This window comes from Lygodium microphyllum, chromosome 8 (assembly GCF_053477565.2).
Source record: "Lygodium microphyllum isolate KBCC chromosome 8, Lygodium_microphyllum_v1.1.10, whole genome shotgun sequence".
Classification (NCBI taxonomy): Eukaryota; Viridiplantae; Streptophyta; class Polypodiopsida; order Schizaeales; family Lygodiaceae; genus Lygodium; species Lygodium microphyllum.
The window spans coordinates 91,842,190-91,865,146 of NC_141142.1; the positions used below are offsets into that span (position 1 = coordinate 91,842,190).

The 22,957-nt window shown below is 39.2% G+C and overlaps 1 protein-coding gene across 1 annotated transcript; it reads right to left on the reverse strand.

Moving 5' to 3' along the window:
• Positions 1–21,519: 21,519 nt before the first annotated feature.
• Positions 21,520–22,609, reverse strand: LOC148032593 (uncharacterized). Its single transcript, XM_087684130.1, has 2 exons — positions 22,500–22,609; positions 21,520–22,368 (listed from the first exon to the last, which is right to left on the reverse strand). Exon 2 carries the CDS (start codon positions 22,333–22,335, stop codon positions 21,904–21,906), a length of 432 nt encoding a protein of 143 aa, XP_087540256.1. The 5' UTR covers positions 22,336–22,368; positions 22,500–22,609; the 3' UTR covers positions 21,520–21,903.
• Between the last annotated feature and the right edge of the window lie 348 nt (positions 22,610–22,957).

Below are 22,957 nucleotides of genomic sequence, written 5' to 3' on the forward strand. Positions count from 1 at the left end.
GCCCATGCTCATAGGATCACCCTTATGAATAAAGATTTTAGCATCATCAGCAGAGTCAGGTATAGGTTTGACAAAGTGCTGAGGCCCTTGCCTTCCAATGATAAAAAAGCCCTTGAAATCCTTAACATTCCCCCAAAATTGTCTAGGAAAGAGAAAAAGCTAAATGTTGAGGATGTTACTCACCTTTACTCTACAAGGGGTGCCACCCAACAGGAGGCTTTCTTGAGTGAAAAAAATCAGGAGGTGTTTGAAACTGAAGACGATGTTTACAAGAGGAAAGCCGCATCACTTGCTCCCGTCAACAGCGAGAGGATGGGCAAAGTGTATGGGCAGATTCTTGTGAATGTTTCTGCGGAACCTGAGGAGGAATATCTTAGTATATCTCCCAAGGACAATCCCATGTTGGAAAAAAGGGATGTCCAACTATCTGACTCCGTGGTTTTTTGTTGCATAAGGTAAGGTTTATATATTTTTTTTTGCGTAAGTTAAGTCTTATAGGTTCAAGTATATTTTGGATGAAATTTGTATTGAATAGCTTTTGCTATTGTCTGCAGGGCATTGGTCTCCTCTCTCACTCTCGATATCCGAAGAACCATATACATTGTTGATCCACTTCTCTCTGTGGAACTTTTTGCAAAATCTGGTTCTAATATTTCACCATTTTTTCGTAGCTTCGATAGTGTGACAAATTACCACATCTTTTTCCCTTATGTAGAAATGTATTTTTCTTTTTCTGTAGAGGAAAATTTATATTCCTTTGCTTTCACCCTTCTACTCACCTCTTTTATGAATTTGCAGAGGGCATTGGAGTCTCATCTACATTAATTGTCTTTCAAGGAAAATTATCTTTATGAATTCTCTCAGCGGTGTTCATGGTCAAGCACGAATGTATGTTGAAAGAAAATTACTTACTTTGATTTTATTTATAAAGAATATTTTGAACTTACAAAGCTTCCTTTTGCAGTGTTGGTAGACTCGTTTCTACATTTTTGGATACAACATACGAGGATCTTGCTGATCCTCAAAGGCCTTATACTCTTCTTCTACAAGAAGTTCCATTGCAAAGCGATGCGCATTCTTGTGGATGGAGAGTTATCTCAAACATTTGCAGAACAGTGGATTCAAAGTTATTACAAATAGAAGGAGTGAATGTAAGTTAATTTCATTTGATGTTTGTGTAACCCTTATCATGATTTCTTTTCACTAACTTATAACATTTATTCTTACAGTGTAGAGACTATCCTGAATCATATGTTTGGTGGATAAGGGAGAGATGCATCGAGCTGATTCTGGACAAGGCAATCACACCGTATGATCCTGACTCCCCTCTTCCTCCCAAAACTTCAATGGCCAAGGGCACACGCAAGGGAAAGGTCAAGGGAAAGGGTAAGGTCAATGGCAATGGTAAAGGCAAGGGCAAGGGCAAAGGCAATGGGACCACTACTGCAGAGTCTAAGAAAAAAGGAATGCCAATGCTCTCTCCTCTTAAATTTGATCCATCCCCTCTTAAGCCCCAAGAAAAGAGACTACCTGTAAAGGTGAAATTTTTTCAACAATCAAAGAAAGGCCCTGTGAGAAAAAATATCTTTGAAGAAATCGATAAAGAATGAAAATAGCAAATATAAGCATACACGAGCCTTATTATTTTGGCTTTGTACATTTTTATGCAATTTTTGTATCTCATTGTGTAATGAAAATTTTCACTTGTAAATCGAATGTAATGTACATTTTATTTATACACATTCAAAAGGCAACTTGCTTCATGATAGCTTATGAGTTCCCATTAAAAAATATCTTAAGGACAGTCTATTAAGATAAATTCCTGCGAAGTTTTCATTCTCAAGGCTCAAAACTCACAATTGTGGGAGGCAAACAACTCGTACAAAAGAAAGAGCGCTCGGCTCTTTTACCAATTATTACACCATTCACTTTGAACTTATATCTAGGGGATGTATTGTCTAGCAATTCCAAGGTATCCCTCACATCTTTTAGACTCCAATTGGAAGTAACATTCATCTTCTTTACTTCTTCATGCGGCAAAACGTGCACCGCAAGTTTATATGGTGTGTAATCTGTATCGGAATCCAAGGGAACCCAAATACCCAATCTTAGTTTGTATCTCCTGTAATCAAAGCCCAAAGCAAGAGTTTGGCGAGGGATACTGTAAGCCAAAGCCAAGGATTGAGGGCATGCACTGCACCTCATGATATCACCCTTATGGTCGCACTCTCTAGATTTCCAATGCGTCCCTATAGTGTTGTCCAAATCCTCTTCCGAAAAGTTTCTACTTAGCTAGGATACCTTCGCCACGAAGATATGGAGGGGTACAAACCATGATAAACGTATTCTTCTTGAGATCCTTCCAGCTGTCATGGACTTTTTAATATCCTGAGATATTTTGAATTTGAAACTCTGTACCGTTACCTTGTCAGGAATCTCCCAGTTTAGAGATGAAAGACTTGGCAATGGAAAATCTTCGATATTCCCATACCTATCCGCTTTAGAGGGAACCACATACTGTGCATAATATATAAAAACCTTGCATTCACTATAAAAAGACACAGTTTGATCGGCATAAATAATGTCTGCCAATACCTTATGAATGGCATGGAAAGTCCCACTTAGGCTTTCCACAGGTTGCCATTCAATACTTGTTGACGGAAAGATATCTACAATGACGAACCGTTTGTTAGAACTTGCATAAATGGAAAAGAATTATATACGTTATTCAACTTATAACTTACAATGTGTTTGTTGGGGAACACGTTCGTTTGGAGGCAAATGCATATCCTTGGCCATGTAAACATGTTGCACCTTGACAAACCAGCCTTCGGGCATAATTTTGAAGGCAATGATACGCCCCTTCCAGTGATGTTTTATATCTTCTCGTTTTCTTCTTTTCACCTTATGAGAGCCCTTGCAAGATGGCAGCATGGTAACCCAATCGTTTACAGCAAAGGTTTTGGGCTCAAAATTTCCATCTACTCCCTAGCTATAGACTGTGCAAGAGTGTATTAAACGAGAAGGGCGCCTGGAGGAAGCCATGAAAAGAATGAAAGCGCAGAGAAAGAAGCTCAAAGAGGGGTGAATGAACTAAAAAGTAGCGCCAAGAACCCAAATGAGTATCTATTGGGCGCCAAAAACAATATTGAAAGATCTCCCGACTTTCAAAAAACTCATTATTAATTTCATCACATCTCTGTCACGTATTTTGTCAGATTTGTAAGTAAATAACGTCTTTGGGACTCCAAAACATGTCAGACTTTAGGGGTTTTGGCTAAAAAAGAAGAGAGAATCACGAAATGGACTCCACTATCTCTAAAAAAGAGGAGACAAGAATACCATATTCTTGCACACGTGGCGAACTCTCTTTGGCCCTTTCCTTAATCCCGTGATTAACAAAAGTGCATTTTTTGAAGCGTTTTTTGCCCTAATGGACTCGTGTTTCTTCAATCAATTATTGAGAGGTGAGGATTGAGGGACATTGCGACCATTGGAGTCAGGTACGTTTCCGTTTCCCTTTGCACCCATGGGCTGGGTCTCTGCCATAAGCACATGACATATCACTCTGTTCTGTACACTACACTGCAAGGCTCCATGGCTTCCTCCTTGCACCTATGCCAGATGGGTAGGATGTACTAATACACCATCAATTGTGCACCTTGGCATACTCTTTCTACACCACCCCCTTGTCGATTCCTAAATCAGGTGTGAGCTCTAGGTTTCATTATTATTTCCTCGAGTGATGTTAGTCATGGGACGAGTGGTTGTTCTGTCATTCCATTTGAGTGATCGTGAGTTGAGTGCAATATCCCTCGCCATCGACAAATTTCCTACGATTCCTTCAACCAGCTACCTCCTTGGGTGCTGCCACGTGGTCCCTGTGCCACGAAGGATGTGAGCTGTGACGACACCTGGGTACCTCCTGCAGTCAACAACGATACAAGACGCAACCTCGATAGTTGACATTACTCCTTGGCAATAAGGGCCAAATTTTTCTAACCCTACACCTTCTGTTTCTCAGTGACGGGCATGTATTAAGTGTGGGGACATTTGTGGTTGGTCTGCTATGTGGTACTAGGTCCTTCTTGTTCGGTTTACCCTTCCTGCTAAGGCTCTAAGTGTGGGGACGCATCCCTACGCGTCTATGTTGCACACCCCCATACATATACCCTGCTATGATCAAGTATCCATGCCATGACTTCATTTTATCCTGATGGGGTCCCGTCCCCACTCTTTGGTTCTATTTCATCCTGTCCCCAGGGTTGTTCCTTGATCGTTTGTCTTTATTCTTTGTTTTGTGATTTTTCCATGTGAAAGTACCCTACGTTCACCGGAATACCAATCCAACCTTATAGTCCTATTTGTCCCTTTGAATTGCCTATGTTTCCTTTTTACCAACCCCTATTCTGGTAGACGGTTCTCAAATTATTAATTTCTAAAGCAATTCCCGTAAAATGGATAGTTTCCCATGTGAATGCGTCTTCATTGCTTCGGAACCCTGATCTGATGTGCCAATCTTGCTCTACCCATTCCTCTTGACATTTTTCCTTCTTACTCTCTCTCATTCCGACGCACGGTTGGTCCATTATTAATTTTTGCGGGTTTTCAGGCCCTTTTTCGTACCTATTTTTATATTTTTCCATGTGAACCTGCCCTATTTTCACCGGAATTCCAGTTTAATTTAACATCCGTGTCTTGCCAGCCTTTCCCCCATTTTTTCCTTTTTCCTCCACCCTCTTCCGACTGTCGGATTTTTAGTTATTAATTTTTCCGAGTGCTTTCGAATGTGTTTTTTGTGTTTTTCCCATATGAACCTCTCTTGATTTCCCCTAAACTGAGTTTTGATGTGCCTGCCCTGTGAATCCCTTTCTTTTGGACATTTTTCCTTTTTACTTTCCTCTATTCCAGTGCACGGTTTTTCTTGTATTAATTTTGGAGTCCATTATCGGGTCCCTTTTTGGGGTTTTTCCCATGTGAACATGTCCTATCTCAATCGGAACTGTGTTTTGCTATGATAAGGTTGTGGGAAACATTGTTCTGCACATTTTTCCTTCTTCCCGCACTTTGTTCTAATGCGCAGATTTTTCGATATTAATACACGTATGTATTTTCAAGCTTGTTTTTTGCATTTTTCCCATGTGAATACCCTGATTTTGCCCCGAAACCCGTGTTGCATGTTTCCACCATTTTCCCTTTGTCTTCCGGCACATTTTTCCTTTTTATGATTTTTCGATCCGACGTACAGTTTCGATTTGATTAAATTTTCTTTCTTTTTGCCGTGTGACTGCGTTTCTCATGTCGTGCGTGAACGCGCGCGTTTCTGGTTTTACGCGCCTCGGGATGCCGCCATGGCATTTGTGGCTCGCGCATCGCCGTTCCTACCCCGTCTGATCCCGCCAATGCAAATTTTTTTACTGTCGCCCTGCGCATGCGCACGGGACGGGGGTGCGTTTATTTTTTTTATACCCTTACCCTTTTTACATCCAATTTTTAAGGCACCGAATTTAAAAAAGAAAGCACCAAAATAAAGAAAAAATAAGAAAGAAAAAAATAAAAAAGAAAACAAAATTTTTTTAAAAAAGAAAAAGAGAGAGAAAAAAAAAACCACACCAACAACTATCTTCTTACGTACCTTCTCGTCGCCCGCGCACCCTCCTCCTCCTTCTCCTTCTTGCGTTCTCGTCATCTTCCTCGGTTCTCCACGCCTTCTTCTCCCTCGGCCACCCTCTTCCATTGCCTCCTCCATGCCACGTCGTCACAGCGCCCCCACCTTGGCCAATGCCGATGGCCGTCTTCTCCTCTTCCCTTCCGTCTCCTCCCGACCCTCTCCACCCTGCCACCTACCTCCCCATCACCTTCCCTCCTTCCTCTCTTCTCTTCCTTCCTCCTCCCCCTCCTTTCCACCTTGCTCGTTGGCCCGCCCGTCATCATTATCCTCCTCGTGTCTCCTCCACCAGCGCCCTGTCGCCAGTCATCGTCATCATCATCCTTCTCCTCCTCTTCCTCCTTCCTCTAGCGCTACACGGGCGCTGCCGGTTCATAAGAGAGTGCTCCTCCTCCTCCTCCTCCTCCTCCGTCACCATGGCCAACATTCCTCTCCCCCTTGGTTAGTTAAACTAACTAACCCTAGTTAAACTAACTCACCGTAGTTAAACTAACTAACCCTAGTTACACCTAACTAACCATTGTTAAACTTAACTAACCTCACTTCACCTAACTAACCTTAGCTTCACTAACTAATATGACTTCAACTAACTAACATTACTTAACCTAACCTAACTTAACCACACTAACCTAACTAACATAACTAACACAGACTTTCCTAACTAACATTACTTAACCATGCTGACCTAATTAACCTAACTTAACAAACTCCACTAACCTAACTAACTTAATTAATTTAACACACTAAACTAACTTGATTGACTTTCTCAAACTACGCTAACCTATTTAACTTAATCTACTCAGTCACCTAATTCACTTAGGTTACCCTCTGACAGCCCCCGTCTCTGCACTTTCTCCTCCATTGTCTTCCCGATGTGTGGCCGTTCTCGGTGTACATGTGTGGCTAGCAAGCATTCATGTAGGAGGACGCGCTTCTGATTTGTCCGTGCGGTAGGGTATTGCAGCCACCCGCTCACACGCAGTCATCCTTTGTTGTTCACACACAGCTCGAGTACCGCCTTTAATTTTCAAACCCGCAAAATACATAAAAATACATTTAAAAAAATAAACAAAAAACACATAAAATTTCTAAAAATTCATTTAAAATTCAAAAAAATTGCAAAAGAAAATCTAAAAATTTTCCAACATTGCTAAAATCATTTTGAATATTTTTTAAAGTGGAAATTCAAGAAAATAAATTGCAAAAAATTCAAAACTTCAAAATTCCTTCAAAAATACATGCAAAATGAGTAAAATTCATTAAAAATTAGTAAAAACTCAAAAATATTTCCAAAAAAAAATCAAATAATTTCACAAACCCCCTTGCCCCTTTTGCCAATAATTTATCAATAAGAAATATTTTCATAAATGGCCAAAGTATTATTTGAAGCTAAAAACCCTAAATTTAATACTTCTCCTCATGAAAATTCATTTTAAATTTCAAAAACCAGCTCCAAAATCATGGATAAATTACAACACATTGTTGAACTTGTTGGATTGCTGAAATCCTACTCTTACGCTTCACAATATACTCATATGTCCTATGGTTTGATTTAATTATTTTTAAAAAAATAAAAAATATAACAAAACAAATAAACCAAACCAAATAATATACACAATACAAACACACCTAAAATTCAAAGATGAAAAAAAAACCATAAATAAAAAAATAAAAAATAAAAATAAAATCCAAATAAAACAAAAATACTAAGGTGGTTTATTTTTTCCAATTAGTGGTGTTTTTTTAAAAGCTGGATTCCTTGCATTTGGGACTACTTCGTGCGCCTTCAGTCTATTGCATACACACTCTACCAGGTATTTATTTTTTAGCTTTATTTAATTTCATCATCTCTTAATCAGAATTAATTGCTAAAATGAACTATATTCACCCACTTTTTCACGCGCATTCGCGCTCAACACACAATGTTTCTAATAATTTTAACATCAACTAGCGGTTCACTTTGCACGCGCTACGTGCGCTTAAGAGGCACCTTAATTTTTAATAAGAATGAACCAGCCGTCACAAAAAGTACGCGTTGGAAAAAAAGTGCTCAACATCACCATTAATTTTTAGTTAATGAATTTGCATTTAGAGACCCCAGTCTAGGAATCGCAGTCCGGGTTTTGATAAAGCACTCTTTCACCCTAATAGATTGTAATTAAAATTTAAAGAAGGAACCGCCGTTTTCTTATTAAGGTTTATCACCTAATAAAATGTCACCCATTTTTAATAATTTCTTAAAATAACCCCTTCATTAAAACAATTTCCCCTCACTGCATTTTTTTTCCCTTTTTAATAAACACACTTCGTGGGATGGGCGCGTAAAGTCCTCTTAGCTGAAGTTGTTGGTCAAGGTTATGGTCAAGTCCCGATTTAGATTTTTATGATATTATGATTTGCTTATGTGCTACGATTACGGGTACGGTTTGCAGTTTTTATTTTTCTTGCCTGATACGGGGTTTTGAGTGCCTGCTTATTGCATCGCATGAAGTTTTCGGTCGCATATGTGTAGAGTTCATGCCGATTTTTTTCTAAGATGTGGGTTGTTTGGGGTGGTAAATTAATTAGTTACGTCTATATGTGTGTGTGTATCATTCTTTTAATTGACTTCTTTTTTATAGCTCTTTGGTTGTTTTGCAGGCATTCCTTGTGATTGTTTGTGTTTCTGGTGTGTGTTTTCCATCTGAATGGCGCCTCATGCTCCTCCTCCTATCCAATATGTCCCACTGATCAGTAGGGATTATTCTTCCCTACACTAGCTTTTGAGCCTATAGCAAAAGCAAGACTTGTGACTTTCGTGGCTGCTTTATCCCCATTGATTCAAGATGATCCATCCATGTGTGATGAGTTTCTTTCAACATATAGTAAGAAGTCGGGCCTCGTTCATGGTGCTTCCATGGTGTTGACACCTCGAGGGTTAGGGAAGGCTTTGTCTCTTCCCTACAAAGGAGAGCCCTTTGTTACAGCTAGACAATTATTCTCCAATGATATGATTTTCAAGTTGTTACAGAAGCAGACCAAAGAAATTTTGGATGTCAAGAAAGTGATAAACACTTCAGGAGTATATTTTTCCATGATCATCACTGATCCTCTTTGGAAGTTAGTCTGCTAAATCCTCCAAGAAAGGTTTATGCGTGCCAAAACACCATCCCATTATTTGTCCAAAGAACTCTTTACAGCTTCTAGGATGGTGTTAAAAGAGGTGGCCATTGATTGGAGTACTTACCTGCTTACAAAGATAGACCAATATTTTGTTAAAGTAACTAGAGGGAATGTCACAAATGTCACTTTTGGTTTTTACTTATATGCTTTCTTGACATACTCAGGCCTTAAGAAGGGTGTGTTACCACCTCCTCTATCTGATCCAGTACCTCCCCCTCCACCTTTAGAAGAGTAAGGACCTATTGACATAGAGGATCTTGATTCCCCTCCCCCATTGGTCATTCAACGGAAGCACTTGGAGCGTGTGGTAGATAAAACTCCTTCAGTCACAGTTCCTGCTACATCTGGCAGTGACCTCCCTGCTTACCTCACATGTAACAATTTGTTCAGGGCACATAGAGAGGATTCTTTGGACATATCAGTCCCTTCACTGAGCAGTTTAGTATCAGGAGATGCTATTCCATTCCTCTGTAATGACATCCAGAGTTTGATTGAACTTTCAGTGACAGCTTGTGTTCAACAACTTTATGCTTCTTTCTATGAAGAACTAATGCAGTCCAAAGACCAGTTGTATAAGACAACCTCAGAGTTAGCCTCTGCTAAAGATACACTTGCAGATCTGTTTAAGCAAATGGAGTAGCAAACTCGGTCACTAGACTCTCGAAGAAAAAAGAGAGAATGTCCAAAGAAGCTCAAGAGTTTTAGACTCTTTTAGATGCAAAACTACCAGCCTTACAGACTGCTCATAACATAGTGGAATTACAAGCTTCCTAGATTAAGCAGCTGCAAGACCAACTGGCGCAGTCAGGGTCCGTTCCTCCAAGCCCCAATGTTCCTATTATTCCTTCTATATCTAAGCAGGACTTGGCAGTTCTCCAGAGACAAGTCACCTTGTGTCCATTGTTTCAAGATAAAGTGGAAAGATTGTAGTCCAAGATGGATTTGTTATGATCTACATTTGAGCACTTTCAGGAGTATGTTCCTCCGAACCTGGTCCACTGTCACTGTTGTAGAAGTTGGCCTTCTATATGAAGTTTTCAATGATGGATTTTCCTCTTCCAGAGGATGGTTGGAATGGGGCTTGGTCTTCTGAGTTGTTGACAGAAGTGGTCCGTATGGTGTTTGAAGATTCTGTGACGGCGGATACCATGTTGTTGTCTTACATCTACGAGGTGATTTGTTGATTCGAGATGATGTAGATATGGCCTGGTATGTGGGAGATGTGGTTTTGCAAGCTGTTTTGTATGTCATCTATTTGGAGTTGCGGATTTTTTATGACTTTTAAATTATTATCAGATGACTCAATGAATAATGAAGTTTTCCTTTAGTAGTATTTTTCTATCAGATATAGGTGATAAGTTGGGGTCGTGGTTTGAAGAGATTATTGAAGATCCTACGGAAGATAAAATTGAGCTCTTTAGTGAACTTTTATTCTTCTTTTCCTTAGGTCCTGAGGACACTTCCTTTCTAAGTGTGTGGATATGTTGAGAGTGAAAAAATATTGAATGTTTGACTAATTTTTGTTGTTTTTGAGAAATGAATGATTGATTTTTTATGGATTTAGAGTGATGTATGGTTGTTAATGGAAGTGTTTGAGAGTGTTTTGGATTATATTGATTAATTTTTCGAAGATCATGATGATTCTTAGTAGAGATATGAAGCTATATAATGTTATTATAGGCTCTATTGAGGTTTTGATTGGTTGTGTATACCTTCTGTAAAGCTTCTGTTTTATTTTGATTTTCTTTTGTATGAAGCATGGATTGATGATTGATGAAGATTGAGATCTTTTGGAAGCTTATTGAATAGTTTTTGATAGTTTGAAATGGTTTTAGTATGAGTTATGAGGTTCTGATGACCTTTTGTAGACCTTCTGTAGAGCCTCTATCTTTGTTCTCTCTCTCTGCTCTGTAACTATTCTGTATCTGCTCTGGTACTATACTGTACTGTTCTATAGATCTTCTGTAAGTGTTCTGTAGAATGTATGTGTGACTTTAGGAAAAGTTTTCTAAATTTTGGAAAGAATGAATCTAAGTTCAAAAGAGCTAAAACAAATGGAAGAAGCAGTTGCTGAAGACTGAAGAGAAGACTGAGTGACAGTGACAGTAGTGAACTGTGAAAAGACATTGTAGTGGCTCTGGTGCCTCTTCATATTAGATATACCTCTTGGGAGGTGCATCCATGACCTAAGAAGGATTATTGAGAGTTATTATGAGAGTATTGTAGTAAGGATATGATGTACTATTGAGAGAGTGAGAAAGAGAGAGTCAGACATAGTCAATTCTATCAAAACAGTGTAACTGTGTATGAGAGATTGAGAGAGAGAACTATGAAGGCATTGAAGATGAATACTATGTGATTGATTTCCATTCAAAGATGGTGTATTCTTCTATGTTCTTTGTTATATTGATGGATTCTATGAAGATGTTGAAAATTATGGTTGATTCTATTAAATTCGTAGGAGATATCTACTATGATGTTGCGTGAAGAATTGTTGTTTTCTTTGTTTTGATGATCAAAAGAATGAAATAAAAGCTTGTTGATGTTACAAGATAGATTTTCTTGCAGTAGAATCCCCTTTTCCTTGGTGTTTCTCTTGGGGCTATATCCACCAGTATTTTGCTTACAACTTAGAAATGCAAGAAGTGTCTTCATGCGAGATACTCGGTACCCATCATGTAATGGTATGGATGCTTCCTCTCTAAGTGGATCAGATGTCTTGACATCCATAGGCATTAATGCATCGATCATTGCCTCCATCTCAGGATCCAAGATTGTAGGAAAGTTTGAAAGATTGCATGTCTCCACTAAGATTGACGGTATAGATTGAGTAGTGTCTTCAAAGTGGTGATTTGGCTTAGGAACTCCATCCACCATCGCACGCCCACAAACTCTTCTAATTAGCCACAAAGGGTGCACTCCTCCTTGGGATTAGACATCACCTCCTGTAATAAATTTTACAGTACATCCAATGTTTTTGTATATGATATTCAAATATTTGTGAATACAATGCATGATTGATATATACTTTTCTTACCATTTACTCAAAATCTGAGATCGCCTAATCAATGATCTCTGATTGAAACTCCTCGAAGCATCATACGTGTTCTATAGACAATCGACATTTTCATCTAATTGCCATCTTACATTGAGAGCAAGGACATGGGACACACTGATTAAGATACGCTTTGTAATCTTGAACATCACGGCCTTCATCGTTTTCCATTTGGTTTACGTTACGAAAAATAATTTATTTTTGTTATTATTATTTTTTTCTTTCTTAAATTATTTGAGAAGGGATTTCTTCTCTTATAACTCAACAAAATTAACGTATGTAATGTCTCCAACCACCTACGGATGGGCCTACAATATGTAAAGTATAATATGCTATGCATGGGGGCGAGGGACTAGCTACCCTATGTCAGAGTGTTCCCCATCTCGTGGTATTGCACTAGACCTTAGCACTTTTTTTCCTTTGTGTACGACTCGATATGTAGAGCGTAGGAGGAGGTAGCACAAAGCATGTCAATAAAACCATTCCTTCACCTCCAAGTCCAATCTCTCTTTCGCATTACCGGGCCTAGAGACACAGGCCTTCCGCACCTTCCCGAAGCATCAAACACACCTAAGGTACACCGTTAACTATACTACTACTACTACTACTACCACTACCACTACCACTACTACTACTACTACTACCACCACCACCACCACCACCACCACCACCACCACCACCACCACCACCACCACAACCACCACCACCACCACCACTAATACTCACCTTCTTGAAGTGTCAAACACATCAAAGATGTACCTTTAACAAAACCTCTCTCTCTCTCTACTACTACCACCACTACTACTAGTACTCACCTTCTTGAAGCATCGAATACATACTACTACTACTAGTACTTGCATTCCCGAAGCATCGAACACACCCAAGGTGCACCTTTAACAAAATCTCTCTCTATCTCTTTCTACTACTACCACTACTACTACTACTAGTACTTGCCTTCCTGAAATGTCGAACACACAGGTGCACCTTTAACAAAACCTCTCTCTCTCTCTTCTCTCTCTCTCTCTCTCTCTACTACTACTACTACCACCACCACCACCACCACCACTACCACTACTACTACTACTCCACTACTACTACTACTACTACTACTACTACTCGCCTTCTCGAAGTGTCGAACACACCCAAGGTGCACCTTTAACAAAACATCTCTTTCTCTCTCTCTCTCTCTTCTACTACTACTACTAGTACTACTACAAGCAAGAAAAGATTAAATTAAAGAACAAGATCTTAGCGTCTCTTTGTTGTTTATCCATTCCTTCTCCTCTCTCTCTCTTTTTCTCTTTCTTTATTATGTTCCATGTTTATTCCCTCTCTCTTTCATTCATTCTTTCTTTTTCTCTCTTCCTCCCCCTCTCTCATTTCCTCTCTTTCTCCCTCAATACACATCATTTAAAAAAAAAACAAACCAAGAGGGAGCAATGCACTCACTACAAAGGCCCGAGGATGGATTCAGCGGCTCCTCTTCACCCTTCATGCACTTCCTCCTCTTCTTCGCGAACAGTAGCGGTGGCGGTGAGAAGCTCTCCTTCTCCCTCTTTCTCTATTTCTGTCCCTCTCCCTTTCAAACGCATGATGTAGTTCGCTCTCTCTTTTGCTCCCTCTTTCAGTGTTTTGTGCAAAATGCCACGCTCGGGTCTCGGCCCACTTGTTTTGTCTGACTGATATCACTATAGTGATGCCACTAATTTGCATAAAAAATTACCGTCGCTATTCGCCTATATCCTTGTAGTGTGAGTTCCTTAGTAACCAATTTCACAGATATGCATTGAGCCTTGCACATAGCTTCCATAAGCTTAAGCCAATATGAACTGTTTGCTGTACATTGAGAAAAACCAACAGTAAATACATGCTTCATTCCATCAAGAGGTAAGTACATCCTTTGAGCATTAGTATTGTAGCCTTGCATTACAACAATGCTTAATGAAAATCTAGGTCTTTTAATTCCCTTGCATTTGGAGGCAAAGGAGACTCTCGAAGCATATCTCGATTCCTAAGATGATTAACAAAAAAGGTAATAAATTGAACTACTTTTCTCCCATCCTTGCTTTTGACTCTTGCATAAGAAAAGTCATCATCAAGCACTTTTGTTTTCATACGTACTCTTGTAATATAGGGCTATCCCAAAATCACTGCATATGAGAAATTATATTACACAAAGAAGTGTTTCTATTCTTGTACATCACCAATTGTAACTTTTACATTAGGACATGTAGCATAGAGCTCCCTTGAAGAATTATTTGTAGACCTCATATGCACCATTCTCATACAATCAACAATCAATGATATTAATCTCGGACTCGTGGTCAAGCAAAGCAATATAAGGAGTTTGACGCTCCCCTATTTTCACTACCGTTTCAGTGGTAGCCCTGGCCCAATGATTTTTTGTGTAATGTTACATCTGCCTTACTTCACCATGCATATTGCTACAAGACAATGCATTTTCAATCACTTTTTTCTCTTTTCCACATATTGTTCACTGATTAGTAGCATTCTATATAGATAAACCAGTACTTACATCATGCTCATATTCAGCCCGAATGTCCAACAAACTAGTTTTCTCTTCAAATTGTAGCAATGCACTAGTGGTATCACCAAGAAACTGAGGCTTCCTCTTAATTATGTGAATGATTTTGTTATAAAATTTTCACTTGGCAATGCCAAGCACCTCTCCCAAGGTGAATTCCACCTAACTGTTAAAAATCTATTTTTTAAGAACCTTCTTAAGATCCATGGCTATCTCAATATCAGATTGTAGCTTACATCATGGTTGCCTGCTCTTCTTTTTTCCCTCTTGTTTGCTATTTTGTTTTTTCTCCTAACTGACTTCTTCCATAACATGCTCTAGAGGTGGCTGATTTGTAGCTTTAGGCTGATCCACATTTGTTCTTATCACTCTCTTAGATGTCCCTACATTATCTTCATCTCTCTTTCATTTCTCTTCCACAAGTATATCCATATTTTGCACCTTTGCTAAATATGCATATACTGAATATGCATCTATCGGTGATTCTCAGCCAATTATGTCACGAATGTCTTGCCCTACACGAGATATTTCGCTATAAGTAACTTCCCTCTTTTCAGTGCATACAAAGCATGTGTCCATATTGCAGCCTTCAAACCAACCATCACTTGGCTAGGCATTATATCCAATTGTAGACCAAAAGTAAAAGCATGTACAGTTGCATAAGCATTTTAGACAGCCAAGTCTTAGAACAACTTGTACATACCTTCCTTTCCAAAATTCAAAGGAAGAGGCAATCTCATTTCTTGTCCATGGATCTTGCCATCTCTCCAAAAGATGAGCTATCTTGCCAAGGCCTCTTGATCAGCAGCACAATCATTCCTTTCATGCTGCAAACTATCACGCCACATACATCTTTTCCCTAGTTTAGGGGCTATTTTCCATTCCCTTTCCTCGTGTCCTTTCTTATCCAATTTTGTGACCTTCAACTAAAGATCCTATACGCCTTTGACCAATTCATCTAATACATCTTCTCTAACAATGAGAACAATAGGTAAAGCCATAGGGTTAGCCATAGAAGTAGGTGGCTTACAGGATATATCAACTCTTTTTCCTATAACAATGGGCAAGCTATATATATGCAATCTTTCTCTTGTTCTATGCTTTTTCACCAATACAATTGCAACTTCCTTAACATGTCCTCCACTCTATTTTAAGACCTGTCTCTATAGTCTGATCCTCTAGCAAATCATCAAGCTTCTCTTGAAGCTCAGGATCTGCTGCTTGTAGAAAAAATTAAAATTTCTAACTTGGAAGAGCTTGCTATTCTACAAGATCTAACTACTCAAACTTACTTTCAAATTCTCTTAATAACTATGTAGCTACAAGACCCTTATTGGGTTGTAGAATCCATTCCTAGAAAGTCTTGTGGGTAATCAAACTAGTGTCTTCAATGTAAAATTATTCCGTGAGTGTTTTCTTGAAAGCTACCCAGTTAGCATCCTACATGTATAATTTAGTAACTCAGGCTTTTAATTCATGTACAGCGACCCGTACAAAATACTGGCTCCATGCAAGTTGAGCAATCCCAAAGAACATCTTTTGAGAATAGGTATGCAAATAATATGTAGATACATTCCTATCATTAAACAACTTCATATCATGCTCTACTACTTGCAGAGCATTCATAACAACAATTTTTGTTTGAGCAGATGCCTACATCACCTATTGTTCTTGTTGTACCTGCATAATCATATTCATATTTTGCACTATTTGCTGCAAAACGTCACTAGAAATTATGTTTAAAGATTGTCCCATCTTGTCTTTCCTTCTTAAAACCTTTCACATCGGGCTCACCAATGTTGGAGGGGTTTTAGTCAAAAGGTCGAATCCATCGGGAATCTAAGATAGAAGGAAGTAGAGAATAGTAGATAGAAGAGAAGAAAAAGAATAGCCAAGAGGTACACAATATAAATACAAGGCACAATAAATCAAAGCATTGTGTATTGATAGAATCTAAGAAAATAAACAAATTCCATGTCTGGCACTACTTAGAAGTAATCTCCAAGCATTAGATCTCGTGGAGCTCCCTTGTAGACCAAAAGATGCATCAAACACTAGCTTCTTCTCTATTGCTCAGACCGCAAATCTGATGGTTCCATTCGCTTCGAAAGGGGGGTAAAACTCTAGGATATTTGGTCAAACTCTTCCAAATCACTTCTTTTTCTCCCAGTTCAGAGTGTTATTTGTTGCCTATCAACTGCAATCGTGCATCGCGCGATTTTGTGAACCCTTCTTTTTTGCATGAGCTTTTTCAAAATTGGCTAAAAGCAACTTTCTTTTTGCATGTCACCCTATTTTAGAAGTTTTCTATAGCTTTTTAGGATATCTACAAGAAATAATATCCAAAATATCTAAAATAGCTAAAATTATCCAAACATTTAGTATTTTTGAACCATCCATACTATAGACATTGACACTAATGACTAATATGGCATTGACTTTCTAGATCAATAAGAAAGCTGAATGACAATGCACTCTAGAGTTTTTCACACTCTGTTCATGTAGCAGCACGAGAATGTTTCTTATCAAATCGTTTCTTATTCTGAAGTCATGGCTACCTTTAACTTCTCCACTGTTTTCCTAATGTCTTTAGGCCTTCTTTCCAATTGCCTTATGTGTAAAATAAGCAACTCCTCTCTATTCAACCCCTCTTCCAAAGGTGTCACACTCCATGTAATAGCCATCTCTTCTATTGGCATGATGGGTTCCTAACCATACATTAATTAAGTCAACATACATCTAGTGACAATACAATAAGTTATTTGATCATCCCATGAAGCATATGGGAGTAGCCATTGCTAGTCTTTTATATTTCCTCCACGTGAATTGGCCAAGGCCTTAATGATATTTAGATGTCCATGTTTAGTCTTACCATTTCTTTGTAGATTACAGGTTGAAGTAAGAGCCCCAACTTTATCTCCCCATGAGAGAAAAAACCTCGTTCTTGATTTGTATCCAATTTACCTCTATCTACTGAAATTTTGTCAACACACCCCAATCTCCTCTAATTATAGAAATGTACATGCAACCTGAGTAGTCTTTGTCCTAAGTGCTTTCCCTTCTACTTGATTCGTCAAGACTTCACATGCAAGCACAATGTACTACATCTTCCATGAACTTGTAGGCATAGTAACATAATCCACTACCCATTTAGAATGAAGAGACAACAGATAAATTGACCACAACACATCTTGATGCCTCACTGATGAATACATCTTACAAGTAGCACAAGATTCCACCAAGTGATAAATGTCTACATACATCCGCTACCATCAATATCTTTCTTTAATTTTCTTAAAAGGTGCCATGTACACCTCTATGACTAGTCTACAAGCTTTTGTAGAACTCCCATATAACATGTACCTATGTGTCTCGATCTCCAAGAAATGGTAGTGGAGCTCGTATGTTCTTCTTAGCATGCTTCCATAAATATCCATCCTTCAAGAAGAAACCATATGTCATTCTCTTGATCCTCTTGAACTCGTCTCCTAACCATTCTTCACTCTTAGAGAGTGTTGAGGCATTGGTCTATTCTCAGCCATTCCCCTTCATATTCCTCTTCCAAAAGTACCGCCATAGCCGAAATAACACCTATAATGTTTTGTTCTTGCTATATCTACTTCTCCAATGGTTGAAAAATCCTTCTTTTTTATTGAATTACCTGCAACAATAACATTCCTAGATAGTGTACCTATTGTACTTATTGGATCTATTACTATTCTAGTGCCAATTATACTAGCATTTAAGACATATATACTTGCATATACAATAGTTATATAATTAGAACTTGCTATAATTTTATAATTTTTATTAAGAAGTCCTCTTCACCCTCTTCCATCATGCCATTTTCATCTTCATAGTGTGATCTTGATAACACAACAACCATTTGGTTGTTCCTCCCTGCAATATGTTGTAAATTAGGGTTTAGTAACTCTATATAAGCTATACAATGAAACATGGCATTATCAAGAGTAGCATAATTGGTTATCATACCCAAACTCGGTAGACAATCTATCTCCTCTCTATTACATTTAAGAGTTGTAACCACTTCCCAAAGCTCTCTCTTTACTTGTGAATATATATGTTCCCTCTCCTTTGGTACCTTTGCTCTAAATTTAATAGCATATCTATTCCCTTCAACATTATCTTATCTCACTGCCCATTCAATACCAATAGGGCTTGTATTGAAAATGAGGATGATAGGCCTTCCATTCAAATAATCAAGGTTGGTGCAGAATTCAACAACTTCTTTAGCTTATGAATAGCCTTCTTATGTTGCCTTCCCCAATGAAATTTTTACCCCTTCCTTAATAAGGTTGATAAAGGCTTTTAGCCACATGCTTGAAATGAGGGATCCATATCAAATAGGAGACACATGCACCCAATAACCTTTCAACTTTTGATATATTGGAGCATACCTCCTAGATTTTACTAATCCCATCAATCCTAAAATGGTGAAGGCTCTCAACCATAGGGGCCATTCATATGCTCTACAATCAGTACCTCCTCAACACCAAAGAGACATTTTTTACTCTCAATAGATTGAGATGCACTTTCTATAACTAAGTCAAACTCTTCTCACAATCAGTTATGTGGTCATCCAACACCTCATTCTTATTCTCATTTAAGAAGTCCATCAACTTAGGCAAGTATGCTCGAGGTACATGAATTGGTTTAAGATTCCACATAATATGTAGCATTGTAAAAACCACCACTGAAGCCACAATAGTCAAATCCACGTAGCCAATTTCAACAAGATGAATTACAAAAGCCTTTCCATGCTTTGCTAACATATGTATAAAATAATCTATTTTTTCTTTGGCAAGAGAAACCAATTATATTCAACCTTCATCTCTTTCAATGTTTCTGTAGTAAATTAATGCCCTACACCACTCAGATCATGAAGGCTTGGCTCTTAAGATATTGTCTCATTCAACCCATCATTGTGCAATCTTTTCATCAATTCATCTTTACATCTTTTTGGGTAGGACGAGTAGGGATAAGGGGTTGCTCAACCATAGATATAGATGGATTTGCTATCATTTCAAGACTTTTCATAGAAACTGTAGGTGTAGACCCTCTTCACAACCTTAATCTCATTGTTTCTCACTTTACAATCATATTTATAGTATCTATGACATGTGTCTTGTCAAGTTTCAATCGAGTTACTGAGGTTTCATCTTTTAGCTAATTAGTTAATTTCTCTTGCAACATAGGGTCAACAACTTTCAAGAATAACTCAACTTTTTGACTTTCCAATGACTACTAGTCATCCATATCCAAGTGAGCATAGTAGCTTTCAAATTTTCAAATTCACACAACAAGATTGTAGCAACAAGACCATTGTTAGGTTTTTCCACCCAATCTATAAACTTCTTCCATCTAACTATGCCTATATTCGAGAAAAAACTCCTTTATGAGAGCCTTCTTAAAGGCAATTTAATCAACATCTCTTCGATACAATTCACCCAATCATTCTTGCAATGCATGTACAAAAAGACCGAACTCTATGAATACTGAGGAGCCCCATGAAAAAACATTTTGTCTACATATACCCATAGATAGGCTAATACATTTTGCCCATGAAACTGCTTGATTTCATATCTTACATCCTATAAATCTCAAGAATACCACCACCTTCGACAACCAAGACACCTACCACCACTCTAACAACTTACCTTATAACCAGAAACTTCTATGCCATCAATAGTTTGAAAGAATCCTTAAAGGACAATACACAGTGGCCCCTAGCATGTACATCTTCGATGTACCCTGAAGCATGCCACCTCCTACAATGGAGATTACCATGGGACTTGCACTCTCTAGGAGGGGGATAATGGCAATGGCAAGAAGTACATGGTATGCAAGGTGGAAGGGAGCATGAGAAGGAGCCTAAGTTTTCAAAAATAGTATTCGGATTATTATCAACAATTTAATGTGCATGAAGCACATGCATATTTGAATTGCCAAATGATTGCAATAATAATATTGGTTTATTATCTAAATCCACAAGTCGAGCATGATCATGTGCCAATTGTAATGATAACATAGGCTCTGTGGAAAAACTAGAAAGGTTCTAGTTCATTCTCATCATAGAAAAAGCAAGCAATGAGAAATAACTAGTCTTAAGGCCCAAGAGTGGACTGGATATCCAAGAGGGATGAAGAGACCCTAACCCTAGAAATCATGTATAAGAAAGATGAGAATGAATAGAACAAGCTATCCATGTGTGTGCAAACTTTGTGCATTTTCCTTCCTACTTTCATTGTGAGAGAGTGGGTGACGGTGAGAGTGAGAGACATGAATGATAGAGAGTGAGAGAATGAGGGTGAGGGACAAAGAGGTTATAGAGGGTTGCAGAGAATCAAAGGAGCACACTTGGACCGTGGAGTGTGCAAAGCACATTCTTCATGGATTTAAAGGTAGGCCATGTCACTCACTATAAATGAATGCTTGCATTTGAGTGCAAGAAATTGTGTGAGAGGTAGTTGCTTGATTCTCGTGTATCAAAGCTCCTGAAGGAATAAGAGTGTATCTAATGTCCCATTACATTGAGCTTGTATAGCACAACATCATAAGAGAGCTAGATCATGCTTGCAAGCTATGCTTTTTCCAATGCCTATCCCATTGCCATTCTCACGTACCATTCCCATCCCTTTGCTACTTGTATTCCATCTTCACTCAAAACTCTTTTGTGACCAATGAGCCTATCTTATTGAGTAAATATTTGTCACTATTTTTAAACTGACCATTTGGTAATGCAAGCTAGGTTAACGGAGGACACACATTGGCTTTCAAATTGGCATTGATACATGTTGGAAAATATTTAAGGCTTGTGGTAGCACAACGAAGGGTATTATTTCTATTCCTAAGTAACGAAGGCCACGATGGAAAGCCCGATGAAAAGAAAAGACAATGCGCAAAGCTTATCAGTGGTTCCTTAGGTTATTGCCATGAGACTTTCCCTTCACAATTTTATGGTTCTTGTGGGAGTTTTGACATTTTGCATTGCTAGTTTGAGGGAAGAGAACAATACGCAATGACCAATGGCATTATCAATCGATTAGATACCTGTAGTAATAACGGTTATTATCGGTTTGCCTTGCAAGGGCAGTGAGCTACAAGATGGCGGGGAAGATGACGCTCGAGCTAAGCAAGCGCAAGGGTTACAAGCTTGGATTGTGAGGGCTTAATCGGACGGGACAACCTTGCTTATGCCATTGTCCATGCTCTCAGAAACTGTATAACATCGCTATGCTAGTACTTAGGGGCCTCCTCCACTGTGAACGGGTTCATTAGAAGATTGGAAGGGCAGTACAGAAACGACCTGCATGTGATCCTCCCCAATCTTTGATCTCTCCTGTATGGTTCGAAAACATAGAAAAAAGGGATGGGCTTCCTTGAATGCCTATGCAAGGGCACCATACATACCGATCTTTTGCTTATTAATTGGTGGCCACGGATAACAGCTCACTACTGGCCGGCGGCGAACGCCGCGACGGGGAAGGTCTTGGTGATGCCAGCGAAGCTCTTGAAGTGGATCTTACCCGATGGCGGGTCATGATCGACGCTGATCTCCCCGACGGGAGGCCACAACATGAGCTCCTTGGCCTTCACCCCTTTCAGCTTCTTGATCTTGTGCTGCGAGATGAAGCCCGTGATCTCCGTGTCGTAGCTCACCAGCTTCCCCGCCAACTTGAATTCGTGCTCTACCTTCTTCCCCTGGCTCACCCACATGTACCCCGTCTTCGCCACGTGCCCCAGCTCCTTCACCTCCTCCAATGGCAGCAGCCCAGCTGGCAGCCCGTGCCCGGTCAGCAGCTCCACCGCCTTCCTCAGCGCCTCCGCGTGCCCCTTCCAGACTATCGCGCCCTGCCTCGGATCATCCGCCTTGGCCGGCGCCATTGCAGCACTTGATTGCTGTTGATTATATCTAACCTATCCACATGCGGTATTGTTTTATTCAGCATAGTTTGCCACATGAGTTGTTTATCCTTAAAATAAACCCGAATTAAACAATGTATACACATATCACAGGAGTCGTGTACTATATCGTACAGGGAAATTACCTCAAGACAGTATTCAGCTGTGGGGATAGCGCCGTTCCGAGTAAGATCGCTGTTAAGTTTTAATCCGGCACAACGCCTGGGGCTGGGCTTATTTTGAGCACCTAAAAGGCTCCATGTGTTCCGCCTGAAGGCTTCCTGATCACAAAAGGACAACCAACCCTTCTGAGCAATCGAGGCCTCAACCACGTTACATTTACCTTGAATATAACGAAGGTAAGGACGCTCTTGCCGTTCTCACACTCGCATTAGTTTACTCCGACGTCAGTTAACCCCTTTGTTCCTTTTTCCTTTCAAAAGCATAGCCCCTACAATCAAGGGTTCTTCTTACGCTGGTAACTTGTAAGATTTTCAACCTTGGGTAGAGAGAAAACACCTCTACTAAAGTAAAAATGAAGCTTATTACAACACGTGATAGATACTACTTCTCTTTTCCTCTTTCTCCTTTTGCCTTTGTCCCT